Source organism: Hyperolius riggenbachi, unplaced genomic scaffold, assembly GCF_040937935.1.
Source record: "Hyperolius riggenbachi isolate aHypRig1 unplaced genomic scaffold, aHypRig1.pri scaffold_134, whole genome shotgun sequence".
NCBI lineage: Eukaryota > Metazoa > Chordata > Amphibia > Anura > Hyperoliidae > Hyperolius > Hyperolius riggenbachi.
Genome location: NW_027152350.1, coordinates 232,313 through 259,582, shown reverse-complemented (window position 1 = coordinate 259,582; position 27,270 = coordinate 232,313). Strand labels below are relative to the sequence as shown.

Sequence of the window (27,270 nt, the reverse complement as noted above, 5' to 3'; positions counted from 1 at the left end):
AGGCTGACGGGAAAGCAATGAATGTGGAACAAGTTTAAACGGTGCCTGTGGAGCATGATGGGAAAGTTGTGGTTGTGGAGGATGATAAATGAGGGCATATCACATGAGCGACAGAGTCAATAGCAACCTGTGTGTGGAGGATGACGGATAAGCAGCGAATGCAGAGAAACCCATATCGGTATTGATGCTAATGGGTTGGAAGCAGCTATGGAGAATGTCTAAGTGGCGATTTAGGAGGAAGATGTCAAGTGGTGAATGTGGAGGATGAGGCAAATAATTGTGTAGGATAACAGTAAAGCTATGAGAGTAGAGGATGTGGAGCAAAGAATGACCCTGAATGATGACGGCACAGTGCTGAATGTCGAGGGTGATGGGAGGTACGTATGGAGAATGAGACTCATTTGACAAGTGTGGAGGACACCCAGAAAGTGGTGAGTATGGTAGATATGAGGTAAATGGTGAACATGGAGGTTAGGGTGAAAGCAGCGAGTATGAAGGGTTAGGGGTAAGTTGTGAATGTCAAAGATGATGGGGAAGTGTTGGCTACACAAACTCAGGATACCAGAGACTTGCATGGTGCACCCTAGTTTTTATGTATTCGTTATGGTGTCTCATGGACTCTGCTATGAGTGGACAGATCCAATGAATTTCTCTGCCTCTGACACCCACCAATCCTGTCCAGGCGATCCATGGCCACTGTCTCAAACGCCCGCCTCATCATTGGATATTCTTCCAGGACCTCGTTGAAGTTGTCCACAGACAGTGAGTAGAGGCGGCAGTAGGTGTCAGCACGTACACTGGCTGTCCGGCGACCACGTGTCAGTAGGCAGATCTCTACAAGAAAGAAACTGGCTTTAGCTGCTTGGTCACATCAAGAGCAAGCACAGTGGGGTTGAATACTTATATTTTTATCTAGTAAATGTGAAATACTATATACAGTGGTGTGAAAAACTATTTGCCCCCTTCCTGATTTGTTATTCTTTTGCATGTTTGTCACACTTAAATGTTTCTGCTCATCAAAAACCGTTAACTATTAGTCAAAGATAACATAATTGAACACAAAATGCAGTTTTAAATGACGATTTGTATTATTTAGTGAGAAAAAAAACTCCAAATCTGCATGGCCCTGTGTGAAAAAGTGATTGCCCCCCTTGTTAAAAAATAACTTAACTTTGGTTTATCACACCTGAGTTCAATTTCTGTAGTCACCCCCAAGCCTGATTACTGCCACACCTGTTTCAATCAAGAAATCACTTAAATAGGAGCTATCTGACACAGAGTAGTAGACCAAAAGCACCTCAAAAGCTAGACATGCCAAGATCCAAAGAAATTTAGGAACAAATGAGAACAAAATTACTGTAATTGAGATCTATCAGTCTGGTAAAGGTTATAAAGCCATTCCTAAATCTTTGGGACTCCAGCGAACCACAGTGAGAGCCATTATCCACAAATGGCAAAAACATGGAACAGTGATGAACCTTCCCAGGAGTGGCCGGCTGACCAAAATGACCCCAAGAGCGCAGAGAAAACTCATCCGAGAGGTCACAAAAGACCCCAGGACAACATCTAAAGAACTGCAGGCCTCACTTGCCTCAGTTAAGGTCAGTGTTCACGACTCCGCCATAAGAAAGAGACTGGGCAAAAACGGCCTGCATGGCAGATATCCAAGGCGCAAACCACTTTTAAGCAAAAAGAACATTAAGGCTCATCTCAATTTTGCTTAAAAACATCTCAATGATTGCCAAGACTTTGGGGAAAATACCTTGTGGACCGACGAGACAAAAGTTGAACTTTTTGGAAGGTGCGTGTCCCGTTACATCTGGCGTAGAAGAAACACAACATTTCAGCAAAAGAACATCATACCAACAGTAAATTATGGTGGTGGTAGTGTGATGGTCTGGGTTTTTTTTGCTGCTTTAGGACCTGGAAGGCTTGCTGTGATAGATGGAACCATGAATTCTACTGTCTACCAAAAAATCCTGAAGGAGAATGTCTGGCCATCAATTCAAGCTGAAGCGATCTTGGGTGCTGCAGCAGGACAATGACCCAAAACACACCAGCAAATCCACCTCTGAATGGCTGAAGAAAAACAAAATGAAGAATTTGGAGTGGTCTAGTCAAAGTCCTGACCTGAATCCTATTAAGATGTTGTGGCATGACCTTAAAAAGGCGGTTCATGCTAGAAAACCCTCAAATAAAGCTGAATTACAACAATTCTGCAAAGATGAGTGGGCCAAAATGTCTCCAGAGCGCTGTAAAAGACTCGTTTCAAGTTATCGCAAACGCTTGATTGCAGTTATTGTTGCTAAGGGTGGCCCAACCAGTTATTAGGTTCAGGGGGCAATTTCTTTTTCACACAGGGCCATGTAGGTTTTGAGTTTTTTTTCCTCACTAAATAATAAAAACCATCAGTTAAAACTGCATTTTGTGTTCAATTATGTTATCTTTGACTAATAGTTAATGGGTTTTGGATGAGCAGAAACATTTAAGTGTGACAAACATGCAAAAGAATAAGAAATCAGGAAGGGGGCAAATAGTTTTTCACACCACTGTATATTATCTATACTACCACAGGATCAGATGGCCAGTTTCAAGAAACAGGCAAGAAACTGAAGCTCAATTAGTAATTCCGTGTCTGGGCAAGCTTCCTCCACCCACATTCTGAGTAAATTAAACCAGACAGGACTCTATCTTGTACACTTAAGTGTTCTACAGTAACCCTCTAGCCATCATGGTGTACAAAGTGAGTAGATTATAATGGAAAAATATGGTCCAAAATGGGCATCACTGTCAAGAAGTGTCTCAAAAATAATGCGAATCAGCCAATCGGATTCTGAACTGAAGAAATAAAGTAAGATGGGAAGCTAGGAGAACTAAAAGCTCCTCTATACCTCCTCTGTCCACCTTGCAACGTACCTCCAAAGTAGGAACCATCAGAAAGCTTGGTCTCCTTGCTGCCCCTGGTAAGGATGCTGACCACTCCATGCTGGATAAAATACATCTTCTTCCCCACAGTGCCCTCACGGATGATGTAGTCAGCAGGCTGGAACACCTCAAAGCGGAGCTTGGTTAACATGGCCGTAACAAAGTTGGGATCAGCGTTAGCGAATAGTGGCATATTGGCAACAAGGTTTCGGCAGTTGAAGTTGACAATCTCCTTTATAACAGAGAAAGAAGGTGGTCAGTAAATCAGGTGGATTAAAGGGAGCCTGCCACTTCCTACACAGAAGTTCACCAACCCTTGCTCTACACATTGATATGGTTACTCTATATCATAGAGGTTCTTAATAACTTAATGTCAGCTGCTACTACCCAGATACACTATATTGTCAAAAGTATTGGATGTCTGCCTTTACAAACACATGAACGTCAATGATCCCATTCTTACCCAATAGGCTTGAATGTGAAGTTGGCCCACCATTTGCACAAGTTCAGCTCTTCTGGGAGGGCTTTTTCACAAGGTTTAAATGTTTATGGCGTTTTTTCGACCATTCTTTTAGATGAGCATTTGTGAGGTCAGGCACTCGTGTTGGACAAGAAGGCCCGGCTTGTAGTCTCCACTCTAATTCATTCTAAAGAAGTTCTTTTGGGTTTAGGTCAGGGCTCTGTGTAGTCAAGTTACTCCACAACATACTCGTCCATCCATATCTTTATGGAACCAGCTTTTGGTACTGGTCACGTTGGAACAGAAAGGGCCATTCCCAAACTGTTCCCACAAGTTTGGAGCAATGAATTGTCCTAAATGTCTTGGTATCCTGAAGGTTATAGAGTCTCTTTCACTAGAACTACTCCTACCCCAACCCCTTAAAAAACACACACAAAATAATTCTACTCCACCAAACTTTACAGTTGGCACAATGTAGGCAGGCAAGTACTGTTCTCCAGGCATATGCCAAACCTAGACTTGTCCATTGGATTGCCAGACAGAGAACTGTGAATCGCCATTGCAGAGAAGGCGTCACTACTGCTCTAAAGTGTAGTGGCGATGTGCATTACACCACTGCCTCCGAACACTGTATTGCACATGGTGATGTAAATCTTGCATGCAATTGCTCGACCATGGTAGGTAAACCATTCTGTGATGCTTGAATGCACTGTTCTTGAGCTAATCTCAAGGCCATACAATGTTTTGGAGATCTGTAGCTGCAGACTCTGCAGAAAGTTGGCGACTTCTGCACACTGTACAGCTCACTATGCAGTGACATAGCTCTGTGATTTTTTACGTGGATTACCACTTTGTGGCTGAGTTGTTTTTGTTCCCTATTGCCTCCACTTTGTTATAATCGCCGGGACAAGGTCCTCCAGCACCCAAGGCTGCAACACCAAAGTGCAACCCTCCATCCCTCCCACTCCAGCCACCACACATCAATTGCTAAGAGATGCCCCAGGGCCCGGCAAACCCATCCCCCATTAACATCTTAATCTGTAGTTATCTGGCTTGCAGTCACTCCCCTTTCTTATTTATCTCTGCTTCAAACACAATCGGGGAATTATAGCTGAGTGAGTTGTACTCTCTCTTCTACACTGCGCCCTGAGGCTGGAGCCTCTCACACCTCTGCGTCGGCCCACCCCTGGTTATAATACCACTAATAGCTGACTTTGAAATATTTAGTGAAGAAGTTTCATGAAATTTCAAAGTACACCAAAGTACCCATTATCAGGAACTCGGGCATCCGTAAGTCTCAACTAACCGCCATGCCCAAGTGGATAACAGTGACTGTTGTTTGAGGGGGGGTTGGGGGAGAATGGGAGCGGGTTTGCTGGTCACAAAATACTCACCGAGCCTCCAGCGACGTTCTAGAATTCCCGGCGGCTTTCCAGCATCTGTGCATAGCTTTCGGTTGTGTCACATGACCTGACGGCGGTCAGGTGACACACCAGGAACCAAACACGGAGGATGCTGGAAAGCCGCCAGAAGCCCACTATGCTAGGAGCTACAGGATGTCATTGGAGGCTCGGTGAGCATTTTATCCTGCAAAAGGGAGGAGGTTTGTGCAGGATGCTCAAGCAACCGGCAAGCAAATGTATCGGGCATTAAGCAGTCCCCGCCGATGCCAGATACCAGGGGCTTAGGGACTACTGCTGATAGCCAGATACTTAGGGACTACTGCTGTAGTTTGCATGCCTAGTCACTTGATTAATACACCTACATTGAATTAGAGGGGCATTCCAATACTTTTAGCAATGAAATATAATTTTTTTTACATTTTAGTAATTTGTTCATCATGTCATTCATGAAATGGCAAACCAACCTAATACTGAACCCTAATTTTCAAGGTCCCATAACTTCATTCTGCAGCATTTTCAGTGTCTGATTCAGGCCGGGCTGTCCAACTCCCGTCCTTGAAGGCCCTATCCATGGCAGTGGTTAGGGTGGACTGAGAAATGGAGAAATGTGTTCTACTTCATGAACCACACCTTTCCTGATTCACGCCAATCAATTAATTTAAAGGGGTACTGTAGGGGGGTCGGAGAAAATGAGCTGAACTTACCCGGGGCTTCTAATGGTCCCCCGCAGACATCCTGTGATGGCGCAGCCACTCCCCAATGCTCCGGCCCCGCCTCCGGTTCACTTCTGGAATTTCTGACTTTAAAGTCAGAAAACCACTGTGCCTGCGTTGCCGTGTCCTCGCTCCCGCTGATGTCACCAGGAGTGTACTGCGCAGACACAGACCATACTGGGCCTGCGCTGTGCGCTCTTGATGACATCAGCGGGATCGAGGACACGGCAACGCAGGCGCAGTGGTTTTCTGACTTTAAAGTCAGAAATTCCAGAAGTGAACCGGAGGCGGGGCCGGAGCATCGGTGAGCGGCTGCGCGGGCACAGGATGTCTGCGGGGGACCATTAGAAGCCCCAGGTAAGTTCAGCTCATTTTCCCCCAACCCCCCTACAGTATTCCTTTAAGCTGTGCCAAAAATGTGGGAGGACCTCAGCCCTTGAGGACTGGAGTTGGACAGGCCTGGCCTTAGCTAAGCATGTGACTCTCCTCAGAGCTCCGGCTATAAGTTTTTATGACAACAATTTACTATTAGTTTTCTTTAAAGTGGACCTGAACTCACAACTTCTTCTCTGGTCTAAAAGTTACTTAACCCTCCTGGCGGTATAAAAAAATCCGCCAGGAGGGAGCGCAGCATTTTTTTTTTTAATTTTTTTTTTCTATATCATGTAGCGAGCCCAGGGCTCGCTACATGATAGCCGCTGCTCAGTGGCATCCCCCCGCCCTCTTCGATCGCCTTCGGCGATCTCCGATCAGGAAATCCCGTTCAAAGAACGGGATTTCCTGGAGGGCTTCCCCCGTCGCCATGGCGACGGGCGGGATGACGTCACCGACGTCACTGACGTCGGGACGTCATTGGGAGTCCCGGGCCACCCCTCGGCGCTGCCTGGCACTGATTGGCCAGGCAGCGCACGGGGTCTGGGGGGGGCCACGCGCCGCACCGGATAGCGACGATCGGGCGCGCGGCGGCGGCGATCGGGGTGCTGGCGCAGCGTCCAGCAAAAAAAAAAATTAAACAAATCGGCCCAGCAGGGCCTGAGCGGCACCCTCCGGCGGCTTAGGAGGTTAACAGCATTATAACCTTTCTTTGTTACAACTTACAGAACTTCCACAGAGATGCTGCAGTGTGGTTACTTCGGCAGAGAGCTGATAGCTCAAATTACACTGGCACATTACTTGCAGATAAGGGAGAATTGGACAGGCGGTTCTCTATAAACACACACGCAGGGTGGATTTCTCTGTGTTCTCCTACTCTTCTGTGCAAGAGTTCAGGTTAACTTTAACAGGGCGCAAAGTGTGTGTGCAAAGCTGGACCGGAGAAGATAAACACATAGGGCTGTGCATTGTAGGCACTGGCACTACGCTTACCTCCCTCTGCTTCCTTCAAGACAGCATCTCCTACATCTCATTCCCCAGGATACCTGGTATTGTGTTGCACCAACGCCGCATCACTCACCCACTCTCAGCAGATTAGCGATGGGATCACCAGCCACATATGAAGTCCTGTTTCCTCTGTGAATACAGCGGCACCTCATGTGACCCAGCAGCAGGTAACAGGTCACATGAGGCACCGCTGTAGCCATGGATACAGGTTGCTGGCGGGCTGATGTAGATCCCATCGCTGGAATGCTGAGAGCAAGTGAGTGAAGCGGCGCCGTGCATCCAGTTGTTTCCGTCATGAAGCACGTGGTTCACATTGCTACATGGAAGAACTGCCCCTGTGCTTTAAGCATTAATATCAAAACCAGGTCCAGAAAAGTCAGGCCAGTGATTGTGAGGGACCCTGAGCACACAACTAAGAAGGAGAAGTAACAGAAAGGTGCTTGCCACAGTTTGCAGAAGCCACACGCAGTTTCAATTATTCAAGTATGGAAACTGTTCATTATGAAGATGAGACCTTTTATTTGGCAAGTCAGTACTTACTTCTTTGAGAGGTTCACTAAGCTCCCCAAGGATGTTCTCCTCATCAAACATCTTGCCCTGGTAACGGTGCTCGTAGTATTCATGAATTCTTTGCCGTGTATCCGGAGGCAATTTATGGAAGGACATGTATTGCTCCACTTGCTTGTACTGTGAAATACATGGAATAGACATGGCTGTAGAGATTATTGGCCAAACTGCACTCCACCCTTATTCCCATTATCCCACCTACCTTCTCCTGATACTGTCTGCGAGAGGAGTCCAGGGACTGGATGAGGGCTGTAGCATGGCCAATAAACATGGCATAGCAGGTGGCTCCCACAATCATGCTCAGCATGGTGAGCCAGACATCGGTCATCCCCTCTGGAGCCTGCTGACCGTAGCCGATGCACAGCATGTGGCTCATGGCCTTGAAGATGGCATGGGAGTATTGCTTACCCCAGGACTCGTTCTAGTGGAGGAGAGACAAAGAGTCAGTAACGGGAAAAGCCATGATGGAAGAGGAAAGGGCAGTCATTCCCGGATGCAGGAGGTGAAAGTGTCAGTTCTGAAGTTACAGCCTTATGAAGAAAGTTATTCATAAATGACTGTACTGTAAGCGGCTCTTCTTCAAACATATGAGTAGTAAGGTTGAAATCATACTAAGTACGGGCAAGACCTGAGTACGAAGAAAACGTTTACATGCCATGCTTTTCATATGTTGCTAAAAATACTACCAAAAAGTTGTCGTCATCCACAACATCCTCAAACTAATCTCTCTTACTTGTTCAAGCGGACCTGAACTCTTGCACAGCACACAATGAAAAGTCTTTATTCCACAAAAAGTTTCTGAAGAAATTCACTTCTCTGTGTTTGTTTGGAAATATTAACATGGCTAATATGTTCTTACCAGCAGCTGTGAATAGACTGCAGGAGAGCTCTGCCTAGGCAGCTCTCCATATAGTAAACCACAGGTGTCAAACTCAAATCCAGGGGCAGACTGCCTTCCCATCCAAAGGAACACACCAGTCACAGTATCTGTGGTTGAAACAATGTCACTTTAAGCTGGGGTGCAGCAACAACCCATGTGGCTGATAAAACACACACACACACACACACACACACACATCTACACACCTCCCCCCCCCCCCCCCCCCCAATCTCTCCACATAGCAGAGTGGCAGAGCGGAGTAATATTTACAGTACCTACTCCATCGCTGCGTCGGGCCTCTTCTGTTCTTCCTGGCCTCTGCACGCTCTATACTTCCACACATCCTGCTCCTGATCACATGATATGCCTCATGGGCCAGAGAATGGCTGCATAGAGCATGAGGCTGTCAGGAAGACCAGAGGAGACTTGAAGCTGCACTGAAGCAGATAAATATTAAACCGCTTCACTGTACAGCTCGGCAGAAGGGGAAGGGGCCCCCATGGTCACTATAGTTTGAGACTATTCAGTACCGTAATGTTAAATCTTAATCAACATTTTGGCACAGACAATGTTCTAGATTTTGGCCCCTTACGTGAGTGAGTTTTACACCCCTGTAACACAGTGGCTTAAAGAGACACTGAAGCGAAAAAAAAATTATGATATAATGATTTGTATGTGTAGTACAGCTTAGAAATAAAGCATTAGGAGCAGAGACATGTTTAATATTGTTTCCAGTACAGGAAGAGTTAAGAAACTCCAGTTGTTATCTATGCAAAAGAGCCATTGAGCTCCACGACTTTCAAAGTCGCAGAGAGCTCTGTCTTCTGAAGCTTGTTATCACAACTGTCAGTCACTGTGGCCCATATGCAATTCACTTTTTCACCTGAGTTTTCTCCTAGGAGATAATTTTCATCTTCTCTTTAAATTAACTTTTCAGCATTTTACAATTGTAAAAAGAACCCAAAGGGGGTGAAAAAGTACTATTAAAATTATTTTGAGTATTTTTGTGCTTTTCGGGTGGCTTTAAAGCCATTTTATGATAAGGTGTGAAATTATCTCCTAGGAGAAAACTCAGGAGAAAAAGTGAATTGCATATGGGTCTGTATCTTCTTTTTCTCTCCAGAGGACAGGTCAATAGTTCACTGGCCTGCTCTGTAAAATCATTTAGAATGCTGAGTAGTGTGTAAACTGCAAATATTAGAGAATGATGCAATGTTATAAAAAAAAACACTATGTTACTGAAAATGAAAATATGAGAATATTTTCTTTGCTACTAATGTTCTAGTAATTATCCGTACTACACAACCAATTCATTATATCATATTTTTTTTTTCACTTCAGTGTCTCTTTAACTCCCTCAGTGCCATCTGCAAACGCGAATTTTAAATGAAGAATTTTTTTTTCCCGTGAAGTTTATCGTGCTGTGACTAATATTTTAGAGCAGAGAGGAAGTTCTGAGTTTAGGTCCACTTTATACATACAGCAAGATGTGTCCTGCAATATACTACATACTGTAGGTAAAGCATGCAAGTCTTCATTCTTCATTCACATCCTATGATGGCCTCAATTCATGGAGCTTTATCAAACACTTTATCAAACGCTTGATAAGTTACCTCATGGGTAAAATCTCATTTTGAATTCACTTAAGGTGTTACATGTTTATCAAATGTTTTATCGATAAAACATTTGATAATTCTATAACACCTTAGTGAATTCAAATAGGATTTTACCCATGTACACAATGTGCGAAAGGCTAAAGGACCACTATTGCTAAAATTGTAACATTTAAAATTAATGTTAATGTTAATGCATATGTATAAAAAGTACAAGTAAAATGCACTGTAAATTACTTTTTTTCCTATGTCACTGTCACTTACAGTTGGTTGTAAAAATGTCATCTGACAGGTTTTGGATCAGTCCATCTCCTCATGGGGTTTTCTCTTAAAGGGCAACTGAAGAGAGGTATATGGAGGCTGCCATGTTTATTTCCTTTTAAGCAATACCAGTTGCCTGGCAGCCCTGCTGATCCTCTGCCTCTAATACTATTAGCCATAGCCCCTGAACAAGCATGCAGCAGATCAGGTGTTTCAGACTTTAAAGTCAGATCTGACAAGACTAACTGCATGCTTGTTTCTGGTGTTATTCAGATACTACTGCAGAGAAATAGACCAGCAGGGCTGCCAGGAAACTGGTATTGATTAAAAGGAAATAAATATGGCAGCCTCCGTATACCTCTTACTTCAGTTCCCCTTTAAGGATTTTCTTTCTTTTCAAAAGCACTGAACTGCCAGAAGAGTGCGCGATCGAGTAGGTAGGCTGGTCGGCATCTTTGTATAGATCCTTTTAAGGCACTCCTTTGTAAAGAATAAAGGAAATGCTGATAATCTCTCATGAGGAGATGGACTAGTCCAAAGCCTGTCAGATCGGTGAGATTTTTGATACCCATTGTAAAAGCAACATAGGGGAAAAAAAGCTGTTTATAGCAATTTAGGGCTGGTTCAAACGGATGTCAGAACCAGCTGCCGGCGGCAGCGCAACATCTCATTCTAAATGCTTTTCTGCAAGCTTGCAGACATTTGTCAGCTTTTGGCGGTGCTTCCTGGCATGCAGCATTTTTCATCCTCGCAGGGGGACACGGAAGCATGGTGGTAAACCATCCTGGAAGCAGCATGTTGCTTTGCTAAGCGCCGGGCAGACGACAGCAAAAATACGGGGTTTGAAACGCAACAGTTGTACAAACAACGGTAAACGTTAGTACCGATGGCTGTCCATCTGAATGGACAGCGTTAAAGAGAAACTGTAACCAAGAATTTAACTTCATCCCAATCAGTAGCTGATACCCCCTTTCCCATGAGAAATCTATTCCTTTTCTCAAACGGATCATCAGGGGGCTCTGTATGGCTGACACTGTCGTCAAACCCCTCCCACAGTGGGATGTCAGGACTATGGTTCTGTGGGAGCCTTGTTGCATTGTGGGAAATAAAAGCTGTTTATAGCTGTTTCCAACTGCCAAAAAAGCAAGCAGCATCTCCTTCCACTGACATCACCTGCCAGCAGTAAAAATGTCACCATGTGATAAATGTCAGAATGTAAATGAGAGAGAGGAGAGATTTTACAATGGGCAAACATGGACTGAATCATTTATACATAATTATTGTAAAAATGAAGCACTTTTTTATTACATTATTTTCTCTGGAGTTCCTCTTTTAGCAACGTCCGTGTGAACCATCCCTTGCTCTGAAAGAAATGTACGGCTTAGAAGTATGTGCACACGTGTGTTTTCAATTTTACAATTTTACGCAGTAGTGGTCCTTTATTCTCCCACATGCACATGCGGCATTTTACTACATACAGAGCATGCAGCAAGTGCGCTCCAAAACACACCACACGCAGCAGGCGTGAGCCTAAACACACTACATGCCACTGGCGTGATCCTGAACACAGCACACGCAGCAGGCGTGAGCCTAAACACACTACATGCCACTGGCGTGATCCTGAACACCGCACACGCAGCAGGCATGAGCCTAAACACAGTACATGCTACTGGCGTGATCCTGAACACAGCACACGCAGCAGGCATGAGCCTAAACACAGTACATGCTACTAGCGTGGTCCTGAACACACTACATGCCACTGGCATGATCCTGAACACACCACATGCAGCAGACGTGATATGCAGCAGGCATGCTCTTGGACACACTGCATGTAGCATGCATGATCCTGGATGCACTACATGCAGCACGCATGATCCTGCACATGGGACCCTTGCAGAGAGGAAGGAGACAACCATACCTACAGTGACATGAAATGAGAAAACATCTGGACAGCAGAAGAATGCATCCATTAATCATCTGTTTGTGCATCACTTGTGCAAGCACTTATTGCGTGTATAACACTAGAGACGCCCGATAAGGTGGCAATAATTCCGGCTTGCACGCAACTTGCAATTGGGACAGTCAAAATCATCAGGAATTACATCTGCTTGGCTCAATTCCAAGATGAATACAATTTGCATTGAGTAAGGGTACGTACAGACATACGATAACGATCGTTCGTTCTGAATGACGAACGATGTTAAAGGAGGTATCGGCCGATGATCGTTTGAAGAAAGGCTACTTTGAACATCGTTCGTGTACGAACGATCTTGGAACGAGCGTTGCGTGCGCAACATGATGTATAAACTGATTTCAAACACAAGTGTCAAAAAGAACTGTTTGAGCATGTGCAAAGCTTTGAGAACGAACGATCAACGACCGATCGTTGTACAGACATTACTTTTTGAACGATGGTCGTTGGAAAAGATCTGGCAGAATGGATCGTTCTTTACCAACGACATATCTCGTTGGTCGGTCGTTTTAATGATCGTTAGTGCACTTTTTACGAACGATCGTCGGGCAATGCCGTCGGTAACGATCGTTTTAAATGACTATAGTCGCATGTCTGTACGCACCATAACTGTGCAAGCCAGAATTATTTACATTTCATTTACCATCTGTGTTTATGACGTGTCCTGCCCCGTGTGTGACATTTACCCTCGCTCAGGACCCCAAAACTGCAAACTGCCCCATCAATCTATTTTGGAGTAGCCCAACAAAACCAGAAGCATTATCAGTGTGGTCAGCTGACTGCAGCATAATCAGTGTGGTCAGCTGACTGCAGCATAATCAGTGTAGTCAGCTGACTGCAGCATAATCAGTATGGTCAGCTGACTGCAATATTATCAGTAGTATGGTCAGGTGACTGCAGCATTATCAGCAGACTGGCCAGGTGACTGCAGCATTATCAGTGTGGCCAGGTGACTGCAGCATTATCAGTGTGGTCAGGTGACTGCAGCATTATCAGTGTGGTCAGGTGACTGCAGCATTATCAGTGTGGTCAGGTGACTGCAGCATTATCAGTGTGGTCAGGTGACTGCAGCATTATCAGTGTGGTCAGGTGACTGCAGCATTATCAGTGTGGTCAGGTGACTGCAGCATTATCAGTGTGGTCAGCTGACTGCAGCATTATCAGTGTGGTCAGCTGACTGCAGCATCATAAGTGTGGTCAGCTGACTGCAGCATCATAAGTGTGGTCAGCTGACTGCAGCATTTTCATTGTGGTCAGCTGACTGCAGTATTATCAGTGTAGTCAGCTGACTGCAGTATTATTAGTGAGGTCAGATCTCAGTGTAGCATGGTCAGGTGACTACATCATTACTTAGCAGGGATGCTCAACTTCGAATTCGAGTGAAACTCCGGATAGTTGTTATCCGGATTTCACTCTCCTAATTAGAATCACCTGTGCTTCTCCTTCGGAAGGAGGAAGTGTTTGTACTCACGTGACCGCCGCGTGGACCGTATCGTGGGAGGCGCCAAGGGACGGACCGAAGAAGAAGACGTCAGCTAGGTAAGATTGACACCCCCCAGCCCGCACAGGTGATTGTAATTAGGAGGGTGAAATCCGGATAACAACTATCCGGGTTTCATTTAAATTCGAAGTTGAGCATCCCTGTTATTTAGTACTGGCAGGTGACAGCAGCATAATTACTGATGTCAGGTATCTGTAGAACAGCCAGTATAGTAAGGTGACAGCAGCATTATTAGTGAGGTCGGGTGTCTGTAGCACTGCCAGTATAGTAAGGTGACGGCAGCATTATTAGTGAGGTCAGGTATCTGTAGAACAGCCAGTATAGTAAGGTGACGGCAGCATTATTAGTGAGGTCAGGTGTCTGTAGCACTGCCAGTATAGTAAGGTGACGGCAGCATTATTAGTGAGGTCAGGTATCTGTAGAACAGCCAGTATAGTAAGGTGACGGCAGCATTATTAGTGAGGTCAGGTGTCTGTAGCACTGCCAGTATAGTACGGTGACGGCAGCATTATTAGTGAGGTCAGGTGTCTGTAGCGCTTCCAGTATAGTAAGGTGATGGCAGCATTATTAGTGAGGTCAGGTGTCTGTAGCACAGCCAGTATAGTAAGGTGACGGCAGCATTATTAGTGAGGTCAGGTGTCTGTAGCACTGCCAGTATAATAAGGTGACGGCAGCATTATTAGTGAGGGCAGGTGACTGTAGCACTGCCAGTATAGTAAGGTGACGGCAGCATTATTAGTGTAATCAGGTGTATGTAGCACTGCCAGTATAGTAAGGTGACGGCAGCATCATTAGTGAGGTCAGGTGTCTGTAGCACAGCCAGTATAGTAAGGTGACGGCAGCATTATTAGTGTGATCAGGGGTCTGTAGCACTGCCAGTATAGTAAGGTGACGGCAGCAATATTAGTGTGGTCAGGTGTCTGTAGCACTGCCAGTATAGTAAGGTGACGGCAGCATTATTAGTGAGGTCAGGTGTCTGTAGCACAGCCAGTATAGTAAGGTGACGGCAGCATTATTAGTGAGGTCAGGTGTCTGTAGCACAGCCAGTATAGTAAGGTGACGGCAGCATTATTAGTGAGGTCAGGTGTATGTAGCACAGCCAGTATACTAAGGTGACGGCAGCATTTTTAGTGAGGTCAGGTGTCTGTAGCGCTTCCAGTATAGTAGGGTGACGGCAGCATTATTAGTGTGATCAGGTGTCTGTAGCGCTGCCAGTATAGTAAGGTGACGGCAGCATTAATAGTGAGGTCAGGTGTCTGTAGCGCTTCCAGTATAGTAAGGTGACGGCAGCATTATTAGTGAGGTCAGGTGTCTGTAGCACTGCCAGTATAGTAAGGTGATGGCAGCATTATTAGTGAGGTCAGGTGTCTGTAGCACAGCCAGTATACTAAGGTGACAGCAGCATTTTTAGTGAGGTCAGGTGTCTTTAGCACAGCCAGTATAGTAAGGTGACGGCAGCATTATTAGTGAGGGCAGGTGTCTTTAGCACAGCCAGTATAGTAGGTGACGGCAGCATTTTTAGTGAGGTCAGGTGTCTTTAGCACAGCCAGTATAGTAAGGTGACGGCAGCATTATTAGTGAGGTCAGGTGTCTGTAGTACAGCCAGTATAGTAAGGTGATGGCAGCATTATTAGTGAGGTCAGGTGTCTTTAGCACAGCCAGTATAGTAGGTGACGGCAGCATTTTTAGTGAGGTCAGGTGTCTTTAGCACAGCCAGTATAGTAAGGTGATGGCAGCATTATTAGTGAGGTCAGGTGTCTTTAGCACAGCCAGTATAGTAGGTGACGGCAGCATTTTTAGTGAGGTCAGGTGTCTTTAGCACAGCCAGTATAGTAAGGTGACGGCAGCATTATTAGTGAGGTCAGGTGTCTTTAGCACAGCCAGTATAGTAGGGTGACGGCAGCATTATTAGTGAGGGCAGGTGTCTTTAGCACAGCCAGTATAGTAAGGTGACGGCAGCATTATTAGTGAGGGCAGGTGTCTTTAGCACAGCCAGTATAGTAAGGTGACGGCAGCATTATTAGTGAGGTCAGGTGTCTTTAGCACAGCCAGTATAGTAGGGTGACGGCAGCATTATTAGTGAGGTCAGGTGTCTTTAGCACAGCCAGTATAGTAAGGTGACGGCAGCATTATTAGTGTGATCAGGTATCTGTAGTACAGCCAGTATAGTAAGGCGATGGCAGCATTATTAGTGAGGGCAGGTGTCTGTAGCACTGCCAGTATAGTAAGGTGATGGCAGCATTATTAGTGAGGTCAGGTGTCTGTAGTACAGCCAGTATAGTAAGGTGACGGCAGCATTATTAGTGAGGTCAGGTGTCTGTAGCACTGCCAGTATAATAAGGTGACGGCAGCATTATTAGTGAGGGCAGGTGACTGTAGCACTGCCAGTATAGTAAGGTGACGGCAGCATTATTAGTGTAATCAGGTGTATGTAGCACTGCCAGTATAGTAAGGTGACGGCAGCATCATTAGTGAGGTCAGGTGTCTGTAGCACAGCCAGTATAGTAAGGTGACGGCAGCATTATTAGTGAGGTCAGGTGACTGTAGCACTGCCAGTATAGTAAGGTGACGGCAGCATTATTAGTGTGATCAGGTGTATGTAGCACTGCCAGTATAGTAAGGTGACGGCAGCATCATTAGTGAGGTCAGGTGTCTGTAGCACAGCCAGTATAGTAAGGTGACGGCAGCATTATTAGTGTGATCAGGTGTCTGTAGCACTGCCAGTATAGTAAGGTGATGGCAGCATTATTAGTGAGGTCAGGTGTCTGTAGCACAGCCTGTATAGTAAGGTGACGGCAGCATTTTTAGTGAGGTCAGGTGTCTGTAGCACAGCCAGTATAGTAAGGTGATGGCAGCATTATTAGTGAGGTCAGGTGGCTGTAGCACAGCCATTATAGTAGGGTGACTGCAGCATTATTAGTGAGGTCAGGTGTCTGTAGCACAGCCTGTATAGTAAGGTGATGGCAGCATTATTAGTGAGGTCAGGTGGCTGTAGCACAGCCATTATAGTAGGGTGACTGCAGCATTATTAGTGAGGTCAGGTGTCTGTAGCACTGCCAGTATAGTAAGGTGACGGCAGCATTTTTAGTGAGGTCAGGTGTCTGTAGCACAGCCAGTATAGTAAGGTGACGGCAGCATTTTTAGTGAGGTCAGGTGTCTGTAGCACAGCCAGTATAGTAAGGTGACGGCAGCATTATTAGTGAGGTCAGGTGTCTGTAGCACTGCCAGTATAGTAAGGTGAGGGCAGCATTATTAGTGAGGTCAGGTCTCTGTAGCACTGCCAGTATAGTAAGGTGACGGCAGCATTATTAGTGAGGTCAGGTGTCTGTAGCACTGCCAGTATAGTAAGGTGACGGCAGCATTATTAGTGTGATCAGGTGTATGTAGCACTGCCAGTATAGTAAGGTGACGGCAGCATTTTTAGTGAGGTCAGGTGTCTGTAGCACTGCCAGTATAGTAAGGTGACGGCAGCATTATTAGTGAGGGCAGGTGACTGTAGCACTGCCAGTATAGTAAGGTGACGGCAGCATTATTAGTGTGATCAGGTGTATGTAGCACTGCCAGTATAGTAAGGTGACGGCAGCATCATTAGTGAGGTCAGGTGTCTGTAGCACAGCCAGTATAGTAAGGTGACGGCAGCATTATTAGTGAGGTCAGGTGTCTGTAGCACTGCCAGTATAGTAAGGTGACGGCAGCATTATTAGTGAGGTCAGGTGTCTGTAGCACTGCCAGTATAGTAAGGTGACGGCAGCATTATTAGTGAGGGCAGGTGACTGTAGCACTGCCAGTATAGTAAGGTGACGGCAGCATTATTAGTGTGATCAGGTGTATGTAGCACTGCCAGTATAGTAAGGTGACGGCAGCATCATTAGTGAGGTCAGGTGTCTGTAGCACTGCCAGTATAGTAAGGTGACGGCAGCATCATTAGTGAGGTCAGGTGTCTGTAGCACAGCCAGTATAGTAAGGTGACGGCAGCATTATTAGTGTGATCAGGTGTCTGTAGCACTGCCAGTATAGTAAGGTGACGGCAGCATTATTAGTGTGGTCAGGTGTCTGTAGCACTGCCAGTATAGTAAGGTGACGGCAGCATTATTAGTGTGGTCAGGTGTCTGTAGCACTGCCAGTATAGTAAGGTGACGGCAGCATTATTAGTGAGGTCAGGTGTCTGTAGCACAGCCAGTATAGTAAGGTGACGGCAGCATTATTAGTGAGGTCAGGTGTATGTAGCACTGCCAGTATAGTAAGGTGACGGCAGCATTATTAGTGAGGTCAGGTGTCTGTAGCACAGCCAGTATAGTAATGTGACGGCAGCATTATTAGTGAGGTCAGGTGTCTGTAGCACTGCCAGTATAGTAAGGTGAGGGCAGCATTATTAGTGAGGTCAGGTGTCTGTAGCACTGCCAGTATAGTAAGGTGACGGCAGCATTATTAGTGAGGTCAGGTGTCTGTAGCACAGCCAGTATAGTAATGTGACGGCAGCATTATTAGTGAGGTCAGGTGTCTGTAGCACTGCCAGTATAGTAAGGTGAGGGCAGCATTATTAGTGAGGTCAGGTGTCTGTAGCACTGCCAGTATAGTAAGGTGACGGCAGCATTATTAGTGAGGTCAGGTGTCTGTAGCACTGCCAGTATAGTAAGGTGACGGCAGCATTATTAGTGAGGTCAGGTGTCTGTAGCACTGCCAGTATAGTAAGGTGACGGCAGCATTATTAGTGTGGTCAGGTGTCTGTAGCACTGCCAGTATAGTAAGGTGACGGCAGCATTATTAGTGAGGTCAGGTGTCTGTAGCACAGCCAGTATACTAAGGTGACGGCAGCATTTTTAGTGAGGTCAGGTGTCTTTAGCGCTGCCAGTATAGTAAGGTGACGGCAGCATTTTTAGTGAGGTCAAGTGTCTGAAGCATTGCATTGCTTAGGAGCTGTAGCAGCAGTAAATGAGCTGAACTGTGAGAAGAGAGGGGAGGCAGTGTTAAATATGGGGGAGGGTGAGGGGTGATCTTTGCACAGCCAAGTGTTAGGCATATAGCGGGAAGGGAGGTTTACCAGTCAAGCGTATGTAGCACCCCCCCATCTCTGATCTATATATAAAGACTGTTTTGACAATATGAGCTATTTTGTCAATGTGAGCTTGCCATAGGAATTACACATCATAAAAGCATAGTTAAATCTACAAAATCGTCCTTCCATGTAAAAATAGGCTACCTAGTCATATACTGAAGAACCACCGTTTTAAATTGAATCCGAATGCACAGACATGAATCACAATTCACAGACATGAAAGGCTAAAGTATAAAATACATGAAGAACTCTAAAAAACAAAAGTACAGAAAGAGAAATTATTGTAATTTATTCAGAGGCTTGTGTGAAGTAACATGACAAGCTGTAAGAATGGGTGCAGAACAGGGGTTTATGTAAGAGAACGCTGGAAAAGATCAGGACACCTTTGCCCCCTCCCCCCCCTTCCATCACTTTCACAGTCAACCATCAATCTCCTGTGTGGCCCACGGTCATCCCCGGGTCTCCTGTGTGGCCCACAGTCATCCCCCGGGTCTCCTGTGTGGCTCCCGGTCATCCCCGGGTCTCCTGTGTGGCCCACAGTCATCCCCCTGTCTCCTGTGTGGCCCACGGTCATCCCCCGGGTCTCCTGTGTGGCCCACGGTCATCCCCCGGGTCTCCTGTGTGGCCCACGGTCATCCCCCGGGTCTCCTGTGTGGCCCACGGTCATCCCCCGGTCTCCAGTGTGGCCCACGGTCATCCCCCGGGTCTCCTGTGTGGCCCACAGTCATCCCCCGGTCTCCTGTGTGGCCCATGGTCACCCCGGTCTCCTGTGTGGCCCACGGTCATCCCTGGTCTCTTGTGTGGCCCAAGGTCATCCTCTAGTCTCCTGTGTTACCCGCAGTCTTCCTCTGGTATCCTGTGCTTCATGCAGTATTCTTCTGATTTCCTGTGTTACCTGCAGTCTTCCTCTGGTATCTTGTGCTACATGCAGTATTCCACTAGTCTCCTTTGCTACCCATAGTCATCCTCTGGTTTCCTGTGTTACCTGCAGTCATACTAAGGTTTCCTATGTTACCCCTGGACACCCTCCAGTCTCCTGTGTGACTTATGGCCTTCCTCTGGTGTACTGTGTTACCCAAAGTCATCCCCTGGTCTTCTGTGTTTCCCATGATCATCCTCTGGTCTCCTGTGTTTCCTGCTGTCCTCCTCTGCTGTTACGTATGGTCATCTTCTTGTCTCCTGTGTGGCCCAAGGTAAGTTTCTTGTCTCCAGTATTACCCACAGTCATCGTTTGGTCTCCTGTGTGACCCATTGTCTTCCTTAGGTCTCCTGTGTGACCCACTGTCATCCTCTGGTCCTTTGTGTTACCCACAGTCATCCTCCAGTTTCCTACATGAACCATGGTCACCGTCCAGGCTCCTGTGTCAACCAGGATCAATTTCTATGGTCTCCTTTGTCAACCATGGTAACCCTTCAGCCTCCTATGTAACTCATACCCATGCTCTGCATTCATGTATCACACACAGTCATCCTTTACTCTTCGATGCAACCCATAGCCACTCTCCAGTCTCATATGTCAACTTTGGCCCTCCTACTGTCTCTTATGTCAACTACAGTCAATCCCCTCCTTGTCCACCTTGGTCTTGTGTCAACTATGGTCAACTTCTAGTCTCCTGTGTCAACCATGGCCACCCTCTGGTCTCCTGTGTCTCTACTACTGTATAGCAGGGTAGCTCAAATGAATGGTCAGAAGCCTTTGGCATATATGCTTTGATGCACCTGTGTGAGAATACTGTTTATGCAGAGTCAGTACCGATAGCCTGATCTGATGCATAGAATGATGTAACGGCAGCAGTGACAGATTCCAGTGGTTCAGTCACCTGCAGATGAGCAACACTCATTAATGGGTCTCAGATGTTATATGTAATAACGATGTGACATGAAATTTCCTCTCTTGAGATGACAGGTTATTTGCAAACAGCTGTGCCTTCTACCATCTACGACATCACCAAGGTTCAACAGTGGCAGGACATGCTGGAACTGTAGTTCCTCAGCCTGGCCGAGCTCCTTCACACTCTCACAGTACCTGCAAGCCGGAGAAGAAGACTTGCAGGTGAGAGCTGATTGCTGCTGTGTTTGACGTTTACAGCCCCCCCCCCCCCCCCCCCCCCGGGATAGTCAGCAGTCAGGGATGGCATTGCTGAGCGTCAGGAACACTGTGTGTCGAAACAGCTCGGCAAGTGCTGAGCCAGAAACGTCGAGGGAGACATCTGGCCAAACATAGTCACCAGCAAGCTTGCTGGAGCCGAGAGGAGCGCCGGGGAGTGCGCCAAATCATTGTTTTTCACCGTTTGTTGCCTTGGCCGAGGATATTAACTCTTTACATGAGATGTTGCAAGCACACGCCGCCTGAGATAAGGCATATCACTCACCACCATCTTGTTAATGTAGACCCAGCAGTCCTCCGGGAAGTCCTGGAGCATCGGAACCAGGAACTGCAGGCAACCGTCCCAGTGACACAACAGCAACATCATCCCAATCAGGTTGAAGATCCGAACCACAGCGCTGGCCAGGTCATAGGTCATGTGGAAGATCTGACCAACAGATTACATTCGTTAGACCTCTATTAGACATTTCTGCATGACATCAGGATTATCACATCTCTAATTCAAACGCCTTCCTCTGGCCACGCTCATCACTCTTTGAATGATCACCTACTGTACATTCAACTAGCACCCAGAAGGAGAGGTATACAGTACAATTGTTTAAATCAAGATGGCAAGATATCACTTAAAGTATACCTGGCCCAACCCAAAGCTACCTACTGAGCATGGCCGGATTTAGGCCTAGGCCTAATGGCTATGGCCTAGGTCACCACATGAGCAGGGGCACCAATGCAGCAGACTAAACTGGTGCAGCATTTGCAAGCTTGAAAATGCTGCAATGCAGGAAGATCAGGTGAGGGCCTGATCTCCCTGCTGCCAGCCACCTGTGCAGCAGCCACCTTGCTCTCTTTGCACGATGGCATTGTGGCGGGCGGCTATGGACTTGGGTAGCATTGGAGACAAAGAAGAAGAGGAAGCTTCTGCACTGGAGATGAGCACAGTAGTGAGTGACACGGATGGCCGCTGCAGGTGTGGAGACGAGCTGTACTGAAAGAGGGGGAGTGGGAAAGGGAGGGATTAAGGGAGTCATCAGGTTACCTATGCTGGAGGGAAGGAGGAGGGGCCTTCTCGCTTCCTATACTGAAGGGGGGCGGTTGGTGACATTGGCCTTGGGCGGTAAAGTGTACAAATCCGGCCCTGCTACTGAATGCATAACGGTATGATCGTGCTGAATCCACACACCTCTGTGCATCGTCCAGTCTTCGTCATCATGCCTTTGAAAAATGTGACTATTGCCTTAACCACTTGAGGACCGCAGTGTTAACCCACCCTAAAGACCAGGCCATTTTTGTTGAAATTGGCCACTGCAGCTTTAAGGCTAAGCTGCAGGGCTGCACAACTCAGCACACAAGTGATTCCCTTTTCTCCCCACCAACGGAGCTCTCTGTTGGTGGGGTCTGATCGCCCATGTGTTTATTTCTTTTTAAATAAATATTTCTTTTATTATTTTTATAATATATTTCTTTTTCTTTTTTCCCTCTCCCTCCCCCCCGCTAGCAAATCAGCTTGATCGGCTTCGGATCACTTCCGCAGTAACGGAGGGGACAGCCGTGTCACACGGTTGTCCCCAGTACAGCGATGCTCGCAGATCGCAGCGCTGTACAATGTTTATGGACGGCAGTTTCGGTGTCTAACAGTCTCCGAGCAGCGATCACCGCTGGAAGACTGAAGGCGGAGTGGAGCTCCACCTTCTAAGCAGGCGTGGAGCGTTTCTGGGGCTGCCGCCGCGTTCACGCCAATTGGCGTGGAGTGGTCGGCAAGTAGTTAAAGAGGAACTCCAGTGAAAATAATGTAATAAAAAAAGTGCTTCATTTTTACAATAATTATTTATAATTGATTTAGTCAGTGTTTGCCCATTGTAAAAGCTTTCCTCTTTCTGATTTACATTCTGACATGTATCACATGGTGAATTTTTACTGCTGGCAGATGATGTCACTGGAAGGAGATGCCGCTTGCTTTTTTGGCAGTTGGAAACAGCTGTAAACGGCTATTTCCCACAATGCAATGAGGTTCACATACAGGAAACTGCCAGGACCACGGTCCTCAGAGTTTCTTGTGGGAGGGGTTTCACCACAATATCAGCCATACAAAGCCCCCTGATGATCCGTTTGTGAAAAGGAACAGATTTCTCATGTAAAACGGGGTGTCAGCTACTGATTGGGATGAAGTTCAATTCTTGGTTATGGTTTCTCTTTAAGTCAAATATTCAGACAGGAAGAGGCAGGCCTGCTGTGATGTTCCTGCCTATCCCGCTCCCATTCCCTCCTCTTCTCTTACCATTTACTCCCATCGTGGCAAGCCTGCCGCTTCCTGTCTGAAAATATGACTTTAGCCAAAAGTCATACTTTTCAAGGATTGATTAGAGAGAGGCTGGAGGGACTGAAGAAAGGAGAAGACAACACACAGAGGTACAGCAAAGTCCCCATTATCCAGAACTCAGGCAACCAAAAGTCTCATCTAACCTCCTCCTCCTCCTCTCTCTCTCTCTCTCTCTCCAGAGATCTGTAGTATTTCAAAACCATACTCACATTCATGACATGTCCAAGGATCAAACCCAGGCCAACCACATGGAAGACAGCTATGCTCACCACCATACCACCAAACACACACTAAATAGACTGCTAACCTAAATCTTACTTGTAGACAGTCATATGAGACACATGCTGGGTGCAGGGCTTTGTGATTGGACCATGGACCATGCGATAGAGTGAGGTGCAAAAATGAAATCATGCCTAGCAGAGGATGGTTTCACAATGCTAAATGCTAGGCTGGCTGTGGTGCAATTGGTTAGTGTGTCTGGCTGGTAACAGCAAGGTTACAGGTTCGATTCCATCCAGGCATGTCTTTTCCTTTTGCGTTCAACAGTTGTCCAAACAGAGCCAACAGAGCCCCAGATAGCCATGTAGAGTTAGGTCACAGCTAGCCTGGCTGTGGTGCAATCGGTTAGTGTGTCTGGCTGGTAACAGCAAGGTTACAGGTTCGATTCCATCCAGGCATGTCTTTTCCTTTTGAGTTCAACAGTTGTCCAAACACCGAGCACAAAGTTTTGCATGCGTAAAGTTTTACGCACGCAAAATACCCCATGGGGTTCAATGGCGCAGCGCGCGCACGCAAAAGGAAAAGACATGCCTGGATGGAATCAAACCTGTAACCTTGCTGTTACCAGCCAGACACACTAACCAATTGCACCACAGCCAGGCTAGCTGTGACCTAACTCTACATGGCTATCTGGGGCTCTGTTGGCTCTGTTTGGACAACTGTTGAACGCAAAAGGAAAAGACATGCCTGGATGGAATCGAACCTGTAACCTTGCTGTTACCAGCCAGACACACTAACCAATTGCACCACAGCCAGGCTAGCTGTGACCTAACTCTACATGGCTATCTGGGGCTCTGTTGGCTCTGTTTGGACAACTGTTGAACGCAAAAGGAAAAGACATGCCTGGATGGAATTGAACCTGTAACCTTGCTGTTACCAGCCAGACACACTAACCAATTGCACCACAGCCAGCCTAGCATTTAGCACTGTGAAACCATCCTCTGCTAGGCATGATTTCATTTTTGCACCTCACTCTATCGCATGGTCCAATCACAAAGCCCTGCACCCAGCATGTGTCTCATATGACTGTCTACAAGTAAGATTTAGGTTAGCAGTCTATTTAGTGTGTGTTTGGTGGTATGGTGGTGAGCATAGCTGTCTTCCATGTGGTTGGCCTGGGTTTGATCCCTGGACATGTCATGAATGTGAGTATGGTTTTGAAATACTACAAATCTCTGGAGAGAGAGAGAGGGAGGGAGGAGGAGGTTGGTTATTCATTTTAGGCATCTAGAGGGATAGAAACCTTTGCAAACTTTAAAATACTAAATTTCGTAATCGTAATTACGAAAATTTGCGTAATTTGCAAAAATTACGAAATTTCGATTACTGCTAAAATCGTAATTGTAGTAATTTCGCGAAATTTCGGAAATTCGTAATTAGGTCATTACGCTCATCCCTAGCTATGGTAGGGATTAGATTGTGAGCCTCTATGAGGGACAGTCAGTGACAGGACTATGTACTCTTTAAGGGCCCGTTTCCACTAGAGCGAATCCGTATGCGTTGTCTGCATGCGGATTCGCATAACCAATACAAGTGGATGGCACTGTTTCCACTTGTCAGTTTTTTCCTGCATTTTTCTGTGCAGGATTTTTCTTCACGGTAGAGCCTGCAGAATTCGCCTGCGTGTGGAATGCAGGCGATTCGCAGGCTATGTATTTGATGGGGAAAACGCACATGCGGTTTTTCCCGCGATTTTGCGTGCAAATTCGCATGAAAACTAATGTAAATTGAACCAGGCAGTGACATGCTTAAATTTGCATATACCCTGCCTATGCGAAATCGCATGCGAAATCGCGGCAAAAAACACACGCGGAATTGCATCTGCATGCAATTTTGTCAGCGGTGGAATCCCGGCGATTTGCACCGCACTAGTGGAAACGAGCCCTAAATGATAAAAGTGTCAGGCAATTGCCTCCGCTATACTTGCCCTATGGTTCTCATTCCTTTTCACACTAACCAAAACTACAACAAGTTTACTAAAACTCCTGGTACTGTACTTGAAAGAAAACACCCACTCATTCAATCACAATCTACAGTCATCTTCGTAGTCATAGAATGAAACAAAATGAACATACACTACAGTGACACACAATACAGGGACACACAATACAGGGACACACAACTACCATGTAGCAATGATTTGATTTCATGCAACAAAATCAATTGCTTGGGGCAAATTTCTAGAACACATTTTTGAGAGACAAAGGATTGTAAATTAATTCAGTGGGCTGTACATTGGAACAACATTAAACATGACCCAAATGTACCCTTATGTAGCAGAGTCTTTCATATTTACTAATACTCTAACCACAGACATTCCGTTTCCCAGCCAGGTTTGAATCCCAGCTAGAGCACTATCTGCATAGAGTTTGTATGTTCTCCCTGTGTCTGTGTGAGTTTTCTCCGGGCATTCCAGTTTCCTCCCAATTGAACCTAGACTACAATGGACACATGCATTGCCCCGCACACCCAGCAACACTTTTGGGCACGCCCCGGCCCACCCTCCAATGCGCGCTGAGACTCAATTTATTGTCGTCACAGCCGAGTAGTCGCATGCCCGGAAGAATCACGACGGTGTCCACGCTGGTGGTCCTTGCTCCTCTCTTCTCCTCACTGGTAAGCGTGCACTTACACTGACCGCAGGGCCGGTTCAAGTAACAATTAGGCCCTAGGGAAAAATTAGACTGGGTGCCCCCCAACAGACACCCCCCGACCAAAAAGAGTCATTAGAGGCCCTTTGTTGCAGCCAAATTTCCCTCCTGGGCTCCAGAGCTGGCTGCTGACCCTCCCCCCAAATCACCTCCCAACTTAACAGACTGCAGAGTCCCTGGGGAGCAACAGTTAAGATGGGGAGGGACACCTTGGGGGCCCCTACAGGCTTTGGGGCCCTGGGGCAATTGCCCATTTTTTCCTATGGTAGCTCCGGCCCTGACTGACTGGCGGCATTACCACCCTGACTGGCACTTGTGGTTCTTTCTTCTGCCTTTATGGTTTGGACGGGCACTTTCCTGGCCACCATCGGTCTCTGACCTCTCTCCTTTGCACACCATTATCCTCCCATGGCTTGCACCTTTCCACCCCTCTTTCCTTCCTTTTCGTGTGCATTGCACCTGCTCTTCTAGCACCACTTCCTGCCTTTGTATGTGCACCTACAATTTCTCTCTGTGCACCCCAGGTTAGGAGTTTGTGCATGTGTTATGCTCCATTATCTGCAATATATTATGCAATCATATTGGGCTGTTGCCATCCAGTTGTTTTTATTTTTATATGTTTTCAATCTTTTCATTTCGTATACAAATAAAGGCTATTTTTGATTAGACTCAATTTGTTCGGTGCGGTTCTTAAAGGGCCAGCTTTTCTCCTTAGTTACAATGGACACACGACTATGGTAGGGATTGGATTGTAAGCTCCACTGAGGGACAGTTAGTGACAAGACTATTATATACTCTGTAAAGTTCTCTATATAAATACTAATAATAATAATAATAATAATAATAACAACAAATTCTGTTTGAATCTGTTGCTGTCAGTTGTGAAACAACTCTTACCTGCATGCTGTGGTTTGCATTGCCATTCATTTGGCATGCCTCCAATTCAAAATGACAGCAGACCATGCAACAAACCCTGCCAATGGTACAGCTCATACGTCAGTCTGAATACGTTTCCCCTCCAGCATAACATGGCCCGAGACACAGTGATGGCTCTTCCGTGAAGCAATGTGAATCACGTGCTTCAGGGCAGCAACAATTAAAGGGCGCCGGGCGGCAAGAGGTGGCTCCCCAACCAAAATGTCCCCCTCTTCGCACTGCCTGTCTCCTCCTCTCTAGATGCACGGT

General features: G+C 46.4%; 1 protein-coding gene across 1 annotated transcript in view; it reads right to left on the bottom strand.

The window, feature by feature from the left end:
• LOC137543636 (potassium/sodium hyperpolarization-activated cyclic nucleotide-gated channel 3-like) overlaps positions 1 to 27,270 on the bottom strand; it is a 72,891-nt gene that overhangs the window by 6,730 nt on the left and 38,891 nt on the right. Inside the window, exons 3-7 of the mRNA XM_068264759.1 lie at positions 21,104 to 21,265; positions 7,651 to 7,869; positions 7,422 to 7,568; positions 2,917 to 3,157; positions 670 to 834 (exon numbers count right to left, since the gene is read on the bottom strand). Of these exons, the coding sequence (XP_068120860.1) occupies positions 670 to 834; positions 2,917 to 3,157; positions 7,422 to 7,568; positions 7,651 to 7,869; positions 21,104 to 21,265 (934 nt within the window). The remainder of the gene's footprint in view (positions 1 to 669; positions 835 to 2,916; positions 3,158 to 7,421; positions 7,569 to 7,650; positions 7,870 to 21,103; positions 21,266 to 27,270) is intronic.